Source organism: Arachis duranensis, chromosome 6 (assembly GCF_000817695.3).
Source record: "Arachis duranensis cultivar V14167 chromosome 6, aradu.V14167.gnm2.J7QH, whole genome shotgun sequence".
Classification (NCBI taxonomy): Eukaryota; Viridiplantae; Streptophyta; class Magnoliopsida; order Fabales; family Fabaceae; genus Arachis; species Arachis duranensis.
The window spans coordinates 104,136,836-104,153,771 of NC_029777.3; the positions used below are offsets into that span (position 1 = coordinate 104,136,836).

The 16,936-nt window shown below is 32.5% G+C and overlaps 2 protein-coding genes across 3 annotated transcripts; one reads left to right on the forward strand and one right to left on the reverse strand.

The window, feature by feature from the left end:
- Positions 1-257: 257 nt before the first annotated feature.
- LOC107495251 (protein ECERIFERUM 26-like) lies at positions 258-2,930 on the reverse strand. Its single transcript, XM_021126053.2, has 3 exons — positions 2,881-2,930; positions 2,268-2,673; positions 258-1,169 (listed from the first exon to the last, which is right to left on the reverse strand). Exons 1-3 carry the CDS (start codon positions 2,928-2,930, stop codon positions 258-260), a joined length of 1,368 nt encoding a protein of 455 aa, XP_020981712.2.
- Positions 2,931-9,300: 6,370 nt separating this feature from the next.
- LOC107495335 (carbon catabolite repressor protein 4 homolog 6) lies at positions 9,301-16,906 on the forward strand. Of its 2 annotated transcripts, XM_016116458.3 has the most exons (17): positions 9,301-9,459; positions 9,557-10,022; positions 10,653-10,819; positions 11,166-11,231; positions 11,727-11,779; positions 12,182-12,263; positions 12,409-12,440; positions 13,026-13,107; positions 13,774-13,866; positions 13,962-13,994; positions 14,080-14,168; positions 14,266-14,558; positions 14,662-15,177; positions 15,274-15,455; positions 15,647-15,732; positions 15,974-16,058; positions 16,414-16,906. In XM_016116458.3, the coding sequence occupies exons 1-17, from the start codon at positions 9,349-9,351 to the stop codon at positions 16,492-16,494; spliced, it is 2,517 nt and encodes an 838-aa protein (XP_015971944.1). In that variant the 5' UTR covers positions 9,301-9,348; the 3' UTR covers positions 16,495-16,906. The 2 variants fall into 2 exon arrangements, with proteins under 2 accessions (XP_015971944.1, XP_015971943.1); XM_016116457.3 differs by having other exon boundaries at positions 9,302-9,459; positions 14,662-15,455.
- The last annotated feature ends 30 nt before the right edge of the window (positions 16,907-16,936 follow it).

Sequence of the window (16,936 nt, forward strand, 5' to 3'; positions counted from 1 at the left end):
AGTCACAATAACATGTGATTATATTTGGATATATTCACACATATCAAAAAAGTTTTTTGTTTATAAAGACACAATTAGATATAAAAAATACTTATTTAATATATGCATATCAAATAAATATCGAATAGTACAGTTTCACAAAATGTAAATATTTCATAGATTTTAATTAATAATCACAATTTTAAGGACTAGAATTATTCCAAGTTTATCTTACTACATGTGGTATATATGCATGGATGTAAAACATAATTCTTTAATTAACATTTCATGAAGATAGTTGGAGAGAATTGGGAGATGAGATCATCTTCAAAAAGCTTAATTGCCTCATCTTCCTTAAGTGTCACCATAACCACCCTGCTTAAAGGACCCTCCTCTGGTGTTCCTGGGAGGATCAAAACCTGTCCTTCACCCAAAACTGGCTCTATGTAACATGAAACCCTAAGTGGTTTCAACCAATCTTCAAACACACTCAAATAAGGCTCTACATTTTCCAAGCTAACACAAATCAAATCAGGACCGTTGATCATTCTTGGTGAATTCATCTCATTTTTTTCAAGCCACTCAATTAGGTCCATTATTCCCTCATTGTCCATTTTTGCTACAACTTCTCTTATATACCTTGTAGCTTGTACAAATATGTTACCTTCTAAATTACCATTGGCATGGACCTTATTATATATCATTGTGTTCCCAAAGAATCCATAGTCCAGGCCCAACAATTTTCTTGCATCTAAACATATAGACATGTCAATGAGCCCATTTTGTAATCCCTTGATGTTGCTAATTGAAGCCCAAAACAGGCCTGCTAGTGCTTCAAAAGGAGTCATTGTTATTGGGCCTGATGGACCATTAAATTGGGCCTTAGAAATGCAAGCATTAACCATTTGGTGTGAGAAGCCCAGTGATATAATAGTGTACTTTTCTTCTTTTATTGGAATGGGTCTCTCAATTGAGGATTTATAGTGGTTGATTAATTCAAAATATGGGTGGTGATTGGAAATTCTTTTTCTTGTTGAAGGTAAAGGATGGAATAATGGAAGAACAGTAATTTTGTTGCCTAATGAAATATCAGACCAAGCCTTCAAGAAGTTGGTTGCACTAGTGTAATCTGCTAGAAGATGAAAACAACTTAGGCCAATTGCTAATCCTCCTTCTTCAAATTCAGTTATCTTCAAAAACAGAAACAAATGCAAAAAGAGAGTCAGATTTATGACAAAATAAATAAATAAATGGAAATGAATATTAAAAAACAAATAGTTTATTACAAGGTATCAGTAACATCCTAAGTGTACTAAAAAATTACACTTATTTTGATATCTCTTATATGTATAATCACTTTTTAAATAAACAATCAATTTATGGATGTTTCAATATTTTAATTAGTTGAAAAGTGGGTTTAAGATAACCTATTGTGTTTAGAATGTAAGAAAAAGAAGAAACTATTTTTAAATAGTATAATTACAAAAATAATATAAAATTATTGTTTGTAAGATACTTCGAGTTAAAATGGTGAAATCATTACAATTTAAAAATATTAAGATTTTGATTATAATCATAAACTTCAACATATTGTTTTTGTTTATAAGCTTTTTTTTTACTTAAAATTATTAATTAGTTTCGATTATAGTATATTTTCAAAGTTTTATCCAAATATAATTATTTTCTGCTTGTTTTTTGAAAGAAACAAAAAACTTTTTCATGTTTCCCAAACAAGCTTGATATTAGAAATCTTATGAATTTACCTAATATCCCATACCATATAACTGAACATAACACATCTCTGTATTTCTTGTTTCCTATATCTTAAACAAACTTTATACTCTTTCAATTTTTAGATATATAATTTGAATCATTCTAGTATGACTATAAACTTAGTTAGGTCTATACAATTTTTTTAAACAATATTTTTAAAAATAAAAATAAAAATAATTTTATGTTTGAAAAAAAAACATTAAAAAAATTATTAAAAAAATATATTTTCTAACAACATAATGACATCTAAACAAATATTGTATTATAGTGACTATGATGACTATAATATTTTAAAAAGTATTATTGAAATTAAAATAATATTTTTATTGTTAAACAACATTTTTAGAAAAATATTAATTAAAAAAATGTTATCAAAATATATATAAAAATACAACTTTAATTTTAATAACACTTATATAATTACCTATCCACCATAACGTATTCATACTAGAATTCATCCGTATAATTTTACTAGATCAATAACACTTTTTAAGAGCCCCAAAAAAAAATCTAACCTGGACATAAAAAGTTGACCAATAATAAGGCTTATGATACATGTCCTCCCAATACACAAGCATGTGTTCCTTTTCACTATCTACATTCTTCAACCATTCCTCCACACTCCCTTTGGCTTTTGCCTCCACCACTCTCACCCCAGCATCATTGCATTTCACCTTCCACTTCTCTTCACTATCCCTCACTAGCCTTCCAGTTACCATTGGATAATAGTTTAGCATCTCTGACAATGTTTCTCTTAAATTCTTTGTCATTTTACCAAATTCTCCCTCCCCTAATGAACTTTGGTAATAGTACACCATCCTAATGTGGTTTTTCTCCATGCATCTATCAAGAACCGAAAAGGTCATGTATTTTCCCGGTTCAATTGGCTTTGTGCTAACCACAGTTCTTTTGCATATATAACTAACAATATTATTATTATCATTATTGGTAGCCATAACAATAATAATAATTTGGCTATAAATTATGAGAATGATGTAGGCTATTTTGTGAGGTTTTATATATATATAGTTTTAGGGAGAACTATTTAGAACATTATTTACAAGAAATGAAATCCAAATGTACATGTAATTCATGGGTTTTAAAGGGAAATGAAAGTTTCATGTGTACCAGAATGTAACGCATTTCAAGAACAATACACGGGGCAATGATAATTCCATGATCCTTGAAAATAATATAAGTTATATTTAGTGCTGATGTAAGGCAGTTGAATTTATTGTAATTAAGTTTTTATTTAATTTATTGATTTATTGTAAACTCTCTTAATTTGAATATTGTTTGAACACTTGAGCCATTCCTTATAAGTTTCACCCACCATTGGTTAAAATTATAATTAGTAGAAATTTTTAAATTTCTTATTTTAATAAATATATTAAAAGTTTATATTTTGTATTTTTTATGAGAAACTTTTAAGTAAGAATTTTAACATATGTCCTAAAATATGATGCCGAATGAAATAATGTTAGCCATAAAGTTATGCCTTTCAATAATTTCTGATACGAAGTTTGAAAACCGAACTACCTAAGTGCTTAATTAAATTGCCACTACTAGAATTTTACTTGCATTGTAAATCAATTGGGGACAGAATTGAAGAAGTAAGTCACTTCTAGTGTTGCTGATTTGGGCTCAAAAGGCTCTCTGTGAGGCAAAACCAAACCATGCTTATTGCCGTTTATATTCCTTTTTAAGTTCGATTTAGATTCTGTTTTGATTTTTTTGATGATATTCTCTAGTTTATCAGCCAAAGATTAATGAATTGTAAAATTTAAGTTTGTGGCTAATAAATGACGGGATTATAATATAAAATATAAATCTTCAATAATGATTTAAATAGATAATATTCTTTAGATTTTTAGAAGGTATAAGATAGGGTGAGATGGAGATTTGTAGATATTGTACTAAAAAAGATGAAATTTGGTCTTAGATGGAGGACATGAGTGAAGGAATATATGACCACAGCGTCTATGTCGGTGTTGATTAATGGTTACCCTCTAAGCCGTTCAAGATAGAGAGAGGATTCAAATAAGGAGATTCTCTCTCTTCTTTTCTGTTTGTTCTTGTAGTTGACGTTTTGCACAGGATGGTAGGGCTGCACGCAGATTGGATATGGCCAAAATTTCGATCTGATCCACACTAAAATCATCGGATCAGATCGGATCCAATATCCGCAGGTTTTAAGGTTGGATCCGATCCATCCGATCCGCACATTTGCGGATCGGATATCGGATATATCTGCAAAACACAAAAATATTTTTAAAAGCTTATTTTTCTTAAAAAAATATCAATGAAATTCATTTTTTCTATTTTTTTAAATATATTTACTTTTAAAATAATATTAAACATACTTTTCTTAAATAATAAATTAAAATAATACAACATATATGTTAATTATTAGTTGAAATAAAACACAAAAAGAATATTTATTTATTTATTTATTTATTTTTGCGGATACGCGGATATGCGGATCGGATATGCGGATACCAACACAAAATTTGCAATCCGATCCGATTAGTGTGCGAATCCGATCTGATTCGATCCGAAAGCCTTGCGGATCGGATCTATATCCGCAATTTTCGGATCGGATTCGGATAAATACTGCGGATGTGCGGATCGGATCCGATCCATGAATACCCCTACTGAATGGTGGGTGAGGCGGTAAGGAATGGACGTATTTCTCCACTGCTGGTAGGACGGGACTACATAGAGTTGTCGCACCTCCAATCCGCAAATAACACGATCTTATTTTGCCCTCAGAAAACAGAGACAGTTATGAATTATAAAAGACTTCTGCATTATTTTGAGTTAATGTCTGTCTTGAGTATTAACTTTCGACAAGTCAAGCTTGATTTCAGTCAACTGTGAGAAGGAATGGGTGAAGAATATGTGTGATTTGTTGGGATGTACCGAAACTACGTTACCTGTCAGGTACTTGGGGATTTCACTAGGCGCTAATCCTCGGTTGGTGAAGACCTGAAAATCGATCATAGACAAGGTGGAAGATAATAAGATGAGTTTATGGAAAGCTAAATCTCTCAACAAAGCTGGTAAGTTAGTTCTCATCAAATCTGTTTTTAATAGCTTGCCGGTTTACTACTTAAGCTTGTATAAGATGCCAAAAGTGGTTGTAAAAAGGATAATTGAGTTACAGAAAAGGTTTTTGTGGAATAAAAAAGATGGGAATAATGGTATACCACTTGTGAAACGGGAGGTGGTTCAAGCTCCGAAGAAGCTAGGTGGTTTGGGGGTGGAGGATGCATTACTCAAATGCGTCCCTTCTGTTCAAGTGATGGTGACGCTTCTCAAAGGAGGACTGCCCGTTATGGAAGAAGGTTGTATGTTCTTGTAATCATTTGAACCTAACTTTAATGTTGTCAAAATAACTTTAACTGTCAAGAGGGAATCCATAGAAAGATATTTGTCAGATTAATATTCAGGAGCAACAGGTGAGAGATATGATGATTAGTAGTTTGCCTATGGAGGTGAAAAATGGTAGACGTATTCATTTTTTGGAGGATGATTGGTTACAAAGTGCCTCTTTAAAAGATAGTTTTCGAAGACTTTTCTCTGTTTCAAACCAACAAGGATCTGTAATAGGAGACTGTGGGTTTTGGGATGGGTTAGAGTGGGTATAGAACTTCGAATGGAGAAGATAACTATTCCAATGAGAGTTAGAGTTGCTTAACCAACTTCATGACTGGCTACGGATTGTAAAATTATCGGTTGTCAAATTTTCATACAACTGTATCCTCTCTAACAATCGTATGTAAATTTGACAGAAAAAGACTCTTTCAGAAGACATCACAAGTTACAGCTTCACTAGTACCATATGTAGAGGCTTGGTTCCTCCAAGAGTTAAACTTTTTGCATGGTTCGTCTTAGTAGAAAGGGTTAACACGAAAGAGAGATTGAGTAGACTTGGAATTATTCATCGTAATGATAATATCTGTGTTTTGTGTAAAAAGAATATCAAATTTGTGGATCATCTGTTTTTTTGCTGTGAGTTTACTTGACAGGTGTCCTGTGCTTGGTTGACATGTGCTGATAGAGCTTGGACCATGTCAGGGTCTGTCAAAGAGTCTTTTGAGAGTTGGATTGGAGTACCAGGTTGTAAGTCTAAGCAAAAGAAGTGACTGATAGGCTTCTTTACGGTTATTTGGAACATTTGGTTAGAACGAATAGCAGAGTAGTTCAGAGTTCAGAGACAGGTGTTAAAGACATTAAAAGTATGTCATTTTTGAGCTACAGGGATTGGTATGGTGTTGATCCATATGGTTGTTGATGGCAATATCGGAGATGACAAATTGACAAAAGATTTTACCTTTTTATTTGTGTTTAGTGTTTGGTGTTTTGTTGTGCTCTTTATTCCTACTTGCTCTACCTTAGTGTGTTGAGCTACTTTTATTCAAAAAAAAATCTGACACACTATATTTTTAACTTATATTAATAGAGTATTATTTACTAATCAAATTGAAGTGTTGAAACCAAAATTGAAAATTATAAAGATTAAGATGAAGATCTAAGACAATGATGTCAATTTTTTTTTTTAAAAAGTGAATACCCAACTTGATTTTTAATAATTCTTTTTAAGGATAATGAGGCTTTTAACAAAAAGAAAATATATTTTTTTATTTTTAATTTTGTGAGATTGGTTAATACTTTATTAAGGATTTATTTCCTGAGTTAACGGAGCATATTTACATGACATATTAATCAGTTGCTTTATCCGTTAAGTGTCATTTAAGGTTGACATAAATTTTTGGGAGTCTCATTGACTTTTAAATAATTGTCAAGAGTCGTTTAAGATTTTTTTTTTATATTTTTTTATATATATTAACTAAATTTATTGTGTAAAAACTGAAAAATATTAGTGATTTTTTTTTCATAAAAATTGAATATATATATAAGAATAACATTGTTAATTGTTGTTATTAATATTATTTATTTGTTACTAGTTATTCTAAAATATCAAACTTTGAATTTTTAGTGTTATATCTATCTGGTTAGTTGATATAAATATCTTTATTTTTTTATATATTTTAGATAAAATATTGTGTTAAATTCTTTATTATTTACTATAAAATAAAATATGCATTTTTGTAATAATAATGAGTTTATATCAATTATGATAGTTAATTTAAATTGAGTACACCTAAAATTTAATAAAATCTTAATAATATAATATTTTAACAATTTTTTTAAACAACAGTAAAAAAAATTTAAAAATTACTAATATTTTTTAACTTTTACATAATAAATTTAGTTAATATATATCAAAAATTATAAAAATAAAAAAATTATAAATGTTCCTTGACAATTATTAAAAAAAAAACAAGACGCCAATAAAATAAATCTATCAATCTAGCTGATACTTAATAGATAGATTAGTAGTTTAACAAAATAAAAAATTTATTCTGCAGATTTTTATAGTTTTATCAAATTTTTAATTAAATTCCTATAATTTTTTTTACTTTTTAATTGGATTTTTATACCGTAATTTTTTTTTTTAATTTAGTTCTTATTAACGTTAAACGTCAAAAATACATTAGTGAAATATGTAATTACTTGTATTCTTATATTTCTTTGGTATTTCTCTTCTTTTCTATATTTTCAGAAATATTGCAGTTTTATATAATAAATTTGTATAAAAAGAAGTAATGTCATTTATTACGATACATGAGACTACAGGGTTAGTTAAAAAAAAATATAAATTGTGGATCAGAATAAAGAACAATTCTTGAATTCTAAAAGAAAAAAAAATAACTGATAAGGATCAAGATATAATCCTGTAATACTTCTCAACTTTAAAATCAAAAAAGAAAAATAAGACGGACCAAATTATATAGCTGGAACAAATAATAGTAATAAACAACTTAAGATTACTAAAATAATAGTAATATATATTTGGAACAAGTGATCAAAAATTGAATTAGTATTCTCATATGAAATAAGTTCAACTAATGAACTAACAATTATAGTGTAAGCCAAAGCAAAAAAGAAAAAGGAAGAGAAATATTTTTTGTACATAATTGTATAACAATTTGTTAGATGAAGCAAAAAAATTCATGCTATGTTACCTTCTATAGTGCTTCTTCATCAGTGTTGCTATAATATTCGGCATGCCTAATATCTTTCAAAAAGCTATATTCAGGTCCTACACTAAGGTAGTCTAAGTTGCACAAAATTTTTTTGAGACGCGATTACATAAATCTGAGTTGACACAAGGAAACTTTTAACACAATATGGGTCAAATGAATTATCCTGCACTAATTGAGTGAGGCTCAACATTTTGTCCATCATCATCCTGCAGCAGATAACTCAAAGCTCCATGCAGAACCCCAACTTCTCCCTTTGTTAATGTCGCAATATGCTTGTCACTGTCTAAGCCAAATCCAGCAGCTTCCATGCCAATTAGTCTAACATCTTTATCATCGACAAATTAATGAAAAAATCTCATGGCATTTGAACCTCCTCTAACACATGCAATCAGAAGATCTGGTTTTCCTTTCCATTTTTCCAATGCTCAACCTTATCATCCCTTTCAACACATCCCTAGTTGCATCTAAGTCACCACACTTACACTGGCCACTCAGCAATTTCATGAAGATGAAATTATCCTTGGGAACAATATACCTATCCACCATCTCCCGTATCACAAAGTGCAGGCAACAATGTAGTGAAAGTAATCGCATTTGGCTTAACACCACAAGGCTTCATCTCCTCGAAAATTTCCAGCCTCCAGTGGTTGCTGGCGGATTAGATCTTTGTTGTTCAATGATGAGGGACGAGCAGAGTAGAACACGCGTAGACGACGCAGAAGGATGACGACCAAGCGACGGACAACAACCACGCCACGGATGACGACACCAGAACACGACGGAGGAAAAATGCGGCTAGATGGGAGTTTCAAGAAGAACATACACTATGTTTGATTTTATAGAAAATAGGTGGAAAAAAAATAAATGAAAAGAAAATGGATGAAAAATAATATTTTTTTTTGTTTGGTTACGAAGAAAAATATAAAAATTATTTTTACCATCACAAATAAAAAATAAAAAAGTGCTATATTTGTATATTTTTAATATTATTCTTAGTTATATTATTATTAACGAATATTGATATAAATTTAGTTTTAATATATTATTATAATAAAAAAATTTTTTTTATTTTTTTTTATTTATTTTCTATTCATCCAAATAACACATTAGGACTAAAATTCTCTAATTTTAAGACAAAATGTCAAAGATTCTTTTAGTATTTTAAAAATATAAAAATGTTTTTAATTAAATATTTTATTGTGAGAATGTTTTTTTTAACATAATATTCTATTATTTCAAACGTTTTGTCCTTATAAAAATTAAATTAAAAAATTATAATATAAAAATTTAATTAAAAAAATTATAAGAATCTAATTTTAAATTTGGTAAATCTAGAAAGATTTACCTATATAGTAATTAAACTTAAAAAAATATTGGTTGAGGAGCCACGTGTCATCCATTGAGCATGTTTCGAGGCTCCAGCTAGCAAACACCGCTTGCACCCTTCTCTACTCTCCTGTTTTTTTTTTTCCTCTCTCCTACAATGAGACGCACTCCTTCGCCGAACCATCTGCTCGCCGCCGCCGTTGCCGCCGCCGACGCCACCTCAACAGCTGGCACTACAACCACCTTAATTATGTCTTCGTGCCACCATGTGCAATCTCTCTCTCTCTCTCTCTCTCGTGATTACATAGTAAACAAAACATCAATGCGCTCTTTAATTCTAACTCTCTCTCTCTTTGTGTGTGCAGTACCGAGGACGTGGGAGAGGATTCTCCGGGCGCTCCTACTCCAGTGGGAGAGGACAGAACGTTACTGGCGACGATCACTTCCGGTCAGTACGCGACACCAATTTGGGACTCCGGCGAGGGGAGAGAGGAAGATTCTCGAACCAAACACCATCGCCGCAGCAGCAGCAGCAGCAGTATCAGAATCAGTCTTATCATAGGGTTCCTCCGCCGCCGCAGCTTCAGAATCAGTCTTATAATAGGGCTCCTCCGCCGCCTCAGCTTCAGTATCAGTCTTATAATAGGGCTCCTCTTTCGCCTCAGCTTCAAAACTGTCAATTTCGCCACGCTGCGCCGCAGTTTCGGCCACCGCCTCCGCAGTATGATCACCGCAGGCCAGCGTTTCGTCCGCTGCAGAATCTCCGCCCACGGCCCCCGGACTATCGAGAGTGGGAACTTGCAACGGCGCCGCCGCCTCCTCCTCATTGTGGTAACTTCATAATATTATGCTAGAAGTGATTTTGTGACTTTATTTGCAAGTTCAATTTTAGGGTTTAGGAAGAAGTGGTTCATGCTTGCAGAACCCGAATATGAATCTTGAGAAATGAGAATGCAATTACTTACATTGAGATTAAAAAGAGATGCTGCGTCAATCTGCAGAAAACTTTTTTTTTCTCTCATTTTGTAAGAAGTTATTGTGAAAGAAGCATAAGCAAGCATGTTAAAAAGTTTGTTTCTTCAGAAATCAAACCTTCAATAATTTCAAAGCATGGCACTTTTTAGCTTGTGATTTTGAGATGCAAATGTTATCTGAACCAACAAGTTTTGTTTTGAATCAAACACAAAGGAACGAGCATTGGAAGGTTCACTACTTTTATCTTTTGTTATGATTTAGGGTGGAGCTAAAAGCATGCCACAATAAAACTTAAAAAAGTTTTCAAAAAATGAAAATTTGCAATGCTTTGACCGTTATTTGATGAGAGGAGAATTTATAATTTGACAGTATTACTTTCCTGCACTTCGTTGCTCCTATAATATAACAATTTATTTTTCCTGTAATATCATCAGGCTAATATAACATATTTTTTTCTTTTCTCTAATCCTCCCATATGCTTGACAGAACGGTTTATAATTGTGTCCTATAATATATTGGCTGACTACCTTGCTTTGGACCACCGGAGTAAACTTTACTTCCACATACCACGACACATATTGGACTGGCAGTGGAGAAAGAAGAATCTAATTTTTGAGCTTGGTTTGTGGTCAGCTGATATCATGTGTTTACAGGTTATCATTCTGTTGTAACTTGTTTATTACACCGCAATGCTTACTGCTTATTGAATAACATTTTTGTGATCATATTCTTCTGTAAGATTTGATTCTTCTTCTGTAACAATTTTATGAACCACATATGTTTTACCTGGAAGTCACATGTTTTCATATAATTGTTGATGGCAGATATTGAGATTAACATTCCATCATATATTCAACATCTAATTCAAACAAGATTTGAAATTTCACTTACTACTGAATTTGTGTCTTTGGATCTTTTGTTCCTTCTGTCCTGCAAGCCTGCACTTGATATAGATTTAGAAACAGTATTAACTTCTGATTTCATATTTATCACTTCCAGGAGGTTGACAGATTTGATGAGTTGGCCGAGGAGTTGAAGCTCAAGGGCTACAGTGGCTGCTGGAAGGTCGGTTAGAAGCTATTTGTCTTAAGCATTCATATTGTTAAAACTTTTCTGTTCAATACAGCTTGTACCATTTCTTATAAGCATTTATCTGTTTCAGGATTAGCTTGTATGGTTTAGTTGAGGTTTCTTTTTTTTTTTATATACTTTTATAGATAATGTGGTATTTTGTTTATAAATAGGTCACTCTCAAATTTGTCCTATGGGGTTCTATGATCATGCAGAGTACAAGTTCTGTTCTTAGATAGTTAAGACCAAAAGAAGTATGCTTCACTTGATAAGCATCCATGTTCCATTGCTTCATATCATTTAATTGATAGATTGACCAAGATTCTAAAATGTGTCCAACATAGTTTTAAAATCAACAAGTTGTAACCAAGTAACCCGTGGTAGACTAACTTCAACATCATCATGTAATTATCCTTATTTTGATTTTTACACCATTTTTTCAAAATTCTGTGTATAAAGAAGTCTAACAGCATTTCAGTCTCCTTATAGATGCGTACAGGCAATCCAGTTGATGGATGTGCAATCTTTTGGCGAACATCAAGGTTCTGTACAGCTCTGCTTTGCAATAATGCTCTTCTTATTTTGTTTTTTGCTTTCCAAAGTTGTGTATGGTTCATTTTTTGTTAGGTTAATTTTTCGCCACTCATAATTATCTCTTGCAGTTCTTTTATTGGGTATACTTATGTAACCTTATTTGGCTCATAGTATACAACTTTATTAAAGCCATTATCTCTGGTACACCTTAATTAATTGTATTCTTTGAGTATTTTCTGTTCTATTTTCTAGGGAGTTTTGATCTTGTTCCTTCTGATTCCAATGTCCATTTTGCACTTATTTAATGCCCCTTGATGTATGTGGGTTGGGCAGTGGGAAAGAGGATCCATCAATTTTATTTGTAATTTTCTTCATGTAGTAATTAATAATCACATTTATCCTGATTATAGGTTCAATTTGTTATATGAAGAATGCATTGAGTTTAATAAGCTGGGACTTAGAGATAATGTTGCACAGATATGTGTGCTAGAGGTATATTGTATTCGCATTCTAGTTGTAATTGCTTTGCCTAGTTCAAATTCTGTTAAAACAAATTGAGAATCCTTATTTATCTTAAATGTTCACTCCTTTATTAATTTTCTTGTAATTCTTATTTGTATTCTACTCCTTTGAACAGTTCAAAACTCAAAATGGATCTGTCCCGTCAAGGTGATTTCCCCCTTTTTTGGCTACATGACTTTGAACTTTTCTCCTATTATATTTTTTGGTTTTTGAGTAAGTGGAAGTATCTCGAGTTCTATTTATACTGGAAGAAAGAGCCTTCAGCCTCCTATTTTTCATTGGATATATACTAATCAATAGTTAAGGGAAAATGGATATTGCTCTCCTATTTTGATAATGTCACTCTTTACAAATTCATGCAAACATGCAATTCAAAAAATCATGTGTGGAGTGGCATTATCAAAAATAGAAGTGGCAATATCATCAGCCTAGTTAAGTTAAGTCTCAGCGGAGTTCAATATGTTGGTATTAGATATTCAAGTATGATAATTATGGCACTGTAGATTCCTTTGTATACCGTATACAAGTATACCACAGTAGTTTAATTTGTTGACTGAAGGTTATTTGACTTGAGCCTTAATCATATATCAAGATAAATACAAAGTTTATTCACTTGACTAGAGGCATTCATAACCTTATGGATTTCCTTCTTTTGATATTTTTAGCTATTATTCATTTTTTTAGGTTTATTTTTCTTTTTTATGTTTATAACATATTTGTAATATTCTACAGCACGAAAGGTTCAAGTAAAGTTGTGGTTTGTAACACTCATGTGCTTTATAATCCTAATAGAGGAGAAATTAAGCTTGGCCAGGTAACTACTGTTTGTTGCATAGGCTCTTATTCATTTATTAATTTCTATTATATCCAATAGTGTCATTTATTCTATGTAGCCAATCCTACCTAATGGGATAAGAAGTTGTTGCTACTGTTGTATTTAATTGTCTGAAACCTTGAAGTTCTAAATGTTTACCATGCTAGTTTCAGGATTGAACTTTTAGCCAATTAACTTTAATTTTCCATTTTATACCTTAAAATTAGTCTCTATTTTCCCATCTTGATGAAGCCCTCCGTTTACGTGATAGTGTTCTGGACATCCAGCATATAGATTAAGACTGTCATGTCTTAAATCTTATTGTGTGTTTTTTATAATGCCTCAAGCTATATTCATTTGTACCACCTATAGACCCATTAGTGTAAGCATCTCTTGCAATTATTCATTATCAAACTATCCTTCAGTCAATGCAAGCTAAGGTCCCTTAAACATGCAATTTAATGAAACAATGAATATGTGTGTCGTGTGAGCGGAACTTCTGTGAACACTGAAAAGTATATCCAATCTCATTTATCTCTGTTTCAGTCTCTATTTGAACTTGTGATATCAGTTCTTCATAGCTGACTCTGCTAGCTGCTGCTTTGTTGAAAATATGATTCTAAATTCCTCTTGTGTATGCTTTCTCATCTATATATGCTTCAACAGGTTAGAGTGCTAATTGATAGGGCTAAAGCTGTTTCTGAACTCTGGAATAATGCTCCTGTTGTTATCTGTGGCGATTTTAATTGCACCCCTAAGGTGATTTTTTCTCTTATCTCTTTTCATTCATTATCATTGTCATTTTGTATGGTGTTACAGGTTTTATGACATTAATATTCTTTATCTTGTCTCAGAGTCCTTTGTACAACTTTATCTCAGAACAGAAGGTATATGCTTTAGTTCTTTACTGTATCCTGTGTTGATTACTGACATGGCCAAAACAACAAAAATGAGATCTTGATATTTTTGCAGTTAGATTTGTCTGGAATAGATAGGAATAAGGTATCAGGACAAGCTTCTGCTGTAATTTGTGCATCAAGATTTTATGGTCCTAATTCAAGGTAGGCTTTTATGTTTTTTTGTGTTTGTGATGAAACAAGTTGATCTTGCATTTCACAAGAAATATATGCTAAATCTTACAAAACAATGCTGTGACAGATCTGCTAATGGTTCAGTTCAGACCACATCTAATGTGGGTGATGAGGAAGTTAATATTGAACAAAATAATTCTTTGTCAGACATGCAGAATCCAGATTCCAAGAGTAACAGTTCAGAGAATCAATTTTCTGACACTATTTCGAATATGCCTGATAAGTCTCTGACAAATGTGCAGCATGATAAGGAGAGTGATGCATATGCAATAAGGGATGTACAGGATACTGCCGTTGATCATTGCAAGACTTTTGGTGAAATTGAAAACATTGAAGAGTCAAATCCTACTTATAGTGAAGGTATGATCCGCTGAAATCATTAATGATGAGATAATTGACATCTGAACTTTGACCTTAGCTCTTTATGCAATTCATTCTAATACAATTGGTTTGGGATGCACAGAACATGTATTGGATACTGTCCAAAGTTTAAATCAAGGAGCATCAAGTGAACATGTATCAGATGCCGTCACTACTTCAAAGCAAGAATCATCAAGCAAAATTTCCAGCTTACATTTTCCTGAAGGAAATGGAAAATTGGAGTCTGAATGCTCCTCGACGTCTCTCCAGGAAGATGATCATTCTTCCAGGGTCAATATAGATCTTGAGTCGTCAAATATTCTCAATGAAGAAATTTGTTCAACTCCACTATCCAGCCAGAATTCAGTTTCTGATTCTTTTGAAGAACCTGATACTGGGTGTGGAGAAAGACTGTCTGATGAGCTTCTCACCAATGACAAATTGAACAGCTCATCAACCTCTGTAGTAGTAGATAAATCACATCAATCCGCCAACATTGACTTTCCACTAGAAGAAAAACTAGAGAAATTGTTCTTTGATGAGGTAGATAAAACCATAGGCAATGAAAATATGGAAGATGACACGGCATTCATATCATCCTTTTATAACACTGAAGAAGGTGCGAGTCTTGATCGTGGTCCATCAATGAAATCAAATATTGAAAAATCATATAAGTTTGAGGAATCAGAATCTGCTTCCAACTTGCTGCTTGCAGAAAGCAATGAAGTGGATGGTGACTTGTCTTCAACCTCAGCTTCTGAATATGTTAATGCTGAGAGAACCACTTATAACCCCTCATTTTGGACCCCAATGGACATAGAGACAGCAACAGGAAATTCAGAGTGCACATTCCTGGAGCATCCTTTACCACTCAGGAGCACATATACTGAAGCTATGGTAAATTCCAGACAAGGATTCTTACACAATTATATCTTATTTTATTTTCTGTCCATTCTTTTTTATATGATCAGCTGACTCATGCATTTCATATAATAGAAGCTTCCCACGCGTTGCATTTCCATATTTCTTCTAAACTTGCTGCTGTTTCATATTAACTTATTGTTTTTGCACTTTTGTCATGCCTACAGGATTCTTCAGGGACCAGAGACCCCCATGGAGAGCCGCTGGTGACCAGTTATAATAGATGCTTTTTGGGCACTGTTGACTACATTTGGTAGGTGCTGATTGTGCTATAGTTTTACAACCACTGTTTTGCTTATTATATTCCGAATTCATAGCAATTGAAAAATCTTATTGTGATATTCTTGCATATCAATAGTTTCATTGCCGAGTTATGACATGAAAATTTCAGTATAAAGTAGCTGTCAACAAAATTGATTTTGCATTTTTTGCATGCGTTACTCTGGGCAAAAGCAGCTGATAGAAATATACATCTCTCCTGATCTGTTGTGCAGGCGGTCCGAAGGTTTGCAGACAACCAGAGTTCTCGCTCCAATACCTAAACATGCCATGGAATGGACTCCTGGATTTCCAACAAAGGTAACAAAATTGTGGTTTTTTGTGAAAATTTGCAGGTTGATAGGTTTATTTATGGCCTTTATTACAAGTCTTCTTGAATTAAGATTCAATATGAATTATGTTCAGTTTATGACTAGCCACGCTCTTTCAGTATCAGCAGTTTTAGCCTGTCTGGGTGGGTGGTGAACTAATAGCTGTTTATATAGGCCCTGTTTCAGCACATTATATTTACATATGACCAAAAATGATTATAGTTGAGACGGACTTCCCTTATCGATAATAAGATACTTAATTGATTGCCCTGATCTTGCATATTGTGGCTTGGAATGTATACCTCGACTTATAATATTTTTTCTACTTTTCATTCTGTACATAGAAATGGGGTAGTGATCACATTGCCTTGGCTTCAGAATTGGCAATCTTAAAAGATGGTACCCAAGTCCGCAATGATGTTTAACGGCACTTTGATTCGCCCACCCGGGAGCTTTTTGCTATTCTGACATCAGAAGTGGTTCTAAGTCGGGCAAAATTTTCCACTCTCGGCTAATTGTTCTTATACAAAAGCAGAGACGAATGGCAGCCTTATTTATTTCTTGGGGTAAAATTTTTGTATTAAGTATATCGATGATCAAGTTAATGTTGTACATCTTAAATGAGTTGCATGATTTTTATAATATTGAGCTGTTAGGCAATAAGTTGAAATGGAATGAGCTAATATTTTGTAAGATTTATTTTTGTTGGTGAAATGAATGTGCCACATAATCACATCGTATGGACTAAATTGCATGATTACTACAATGTGATCAAATGGAAGGATTGCGGGGCTTGTTCTCCTGATCTCATTACTCCTTTCAGATTGTGTTATTTCATGTTCTCTATATAGCAAAACAGATTTATGG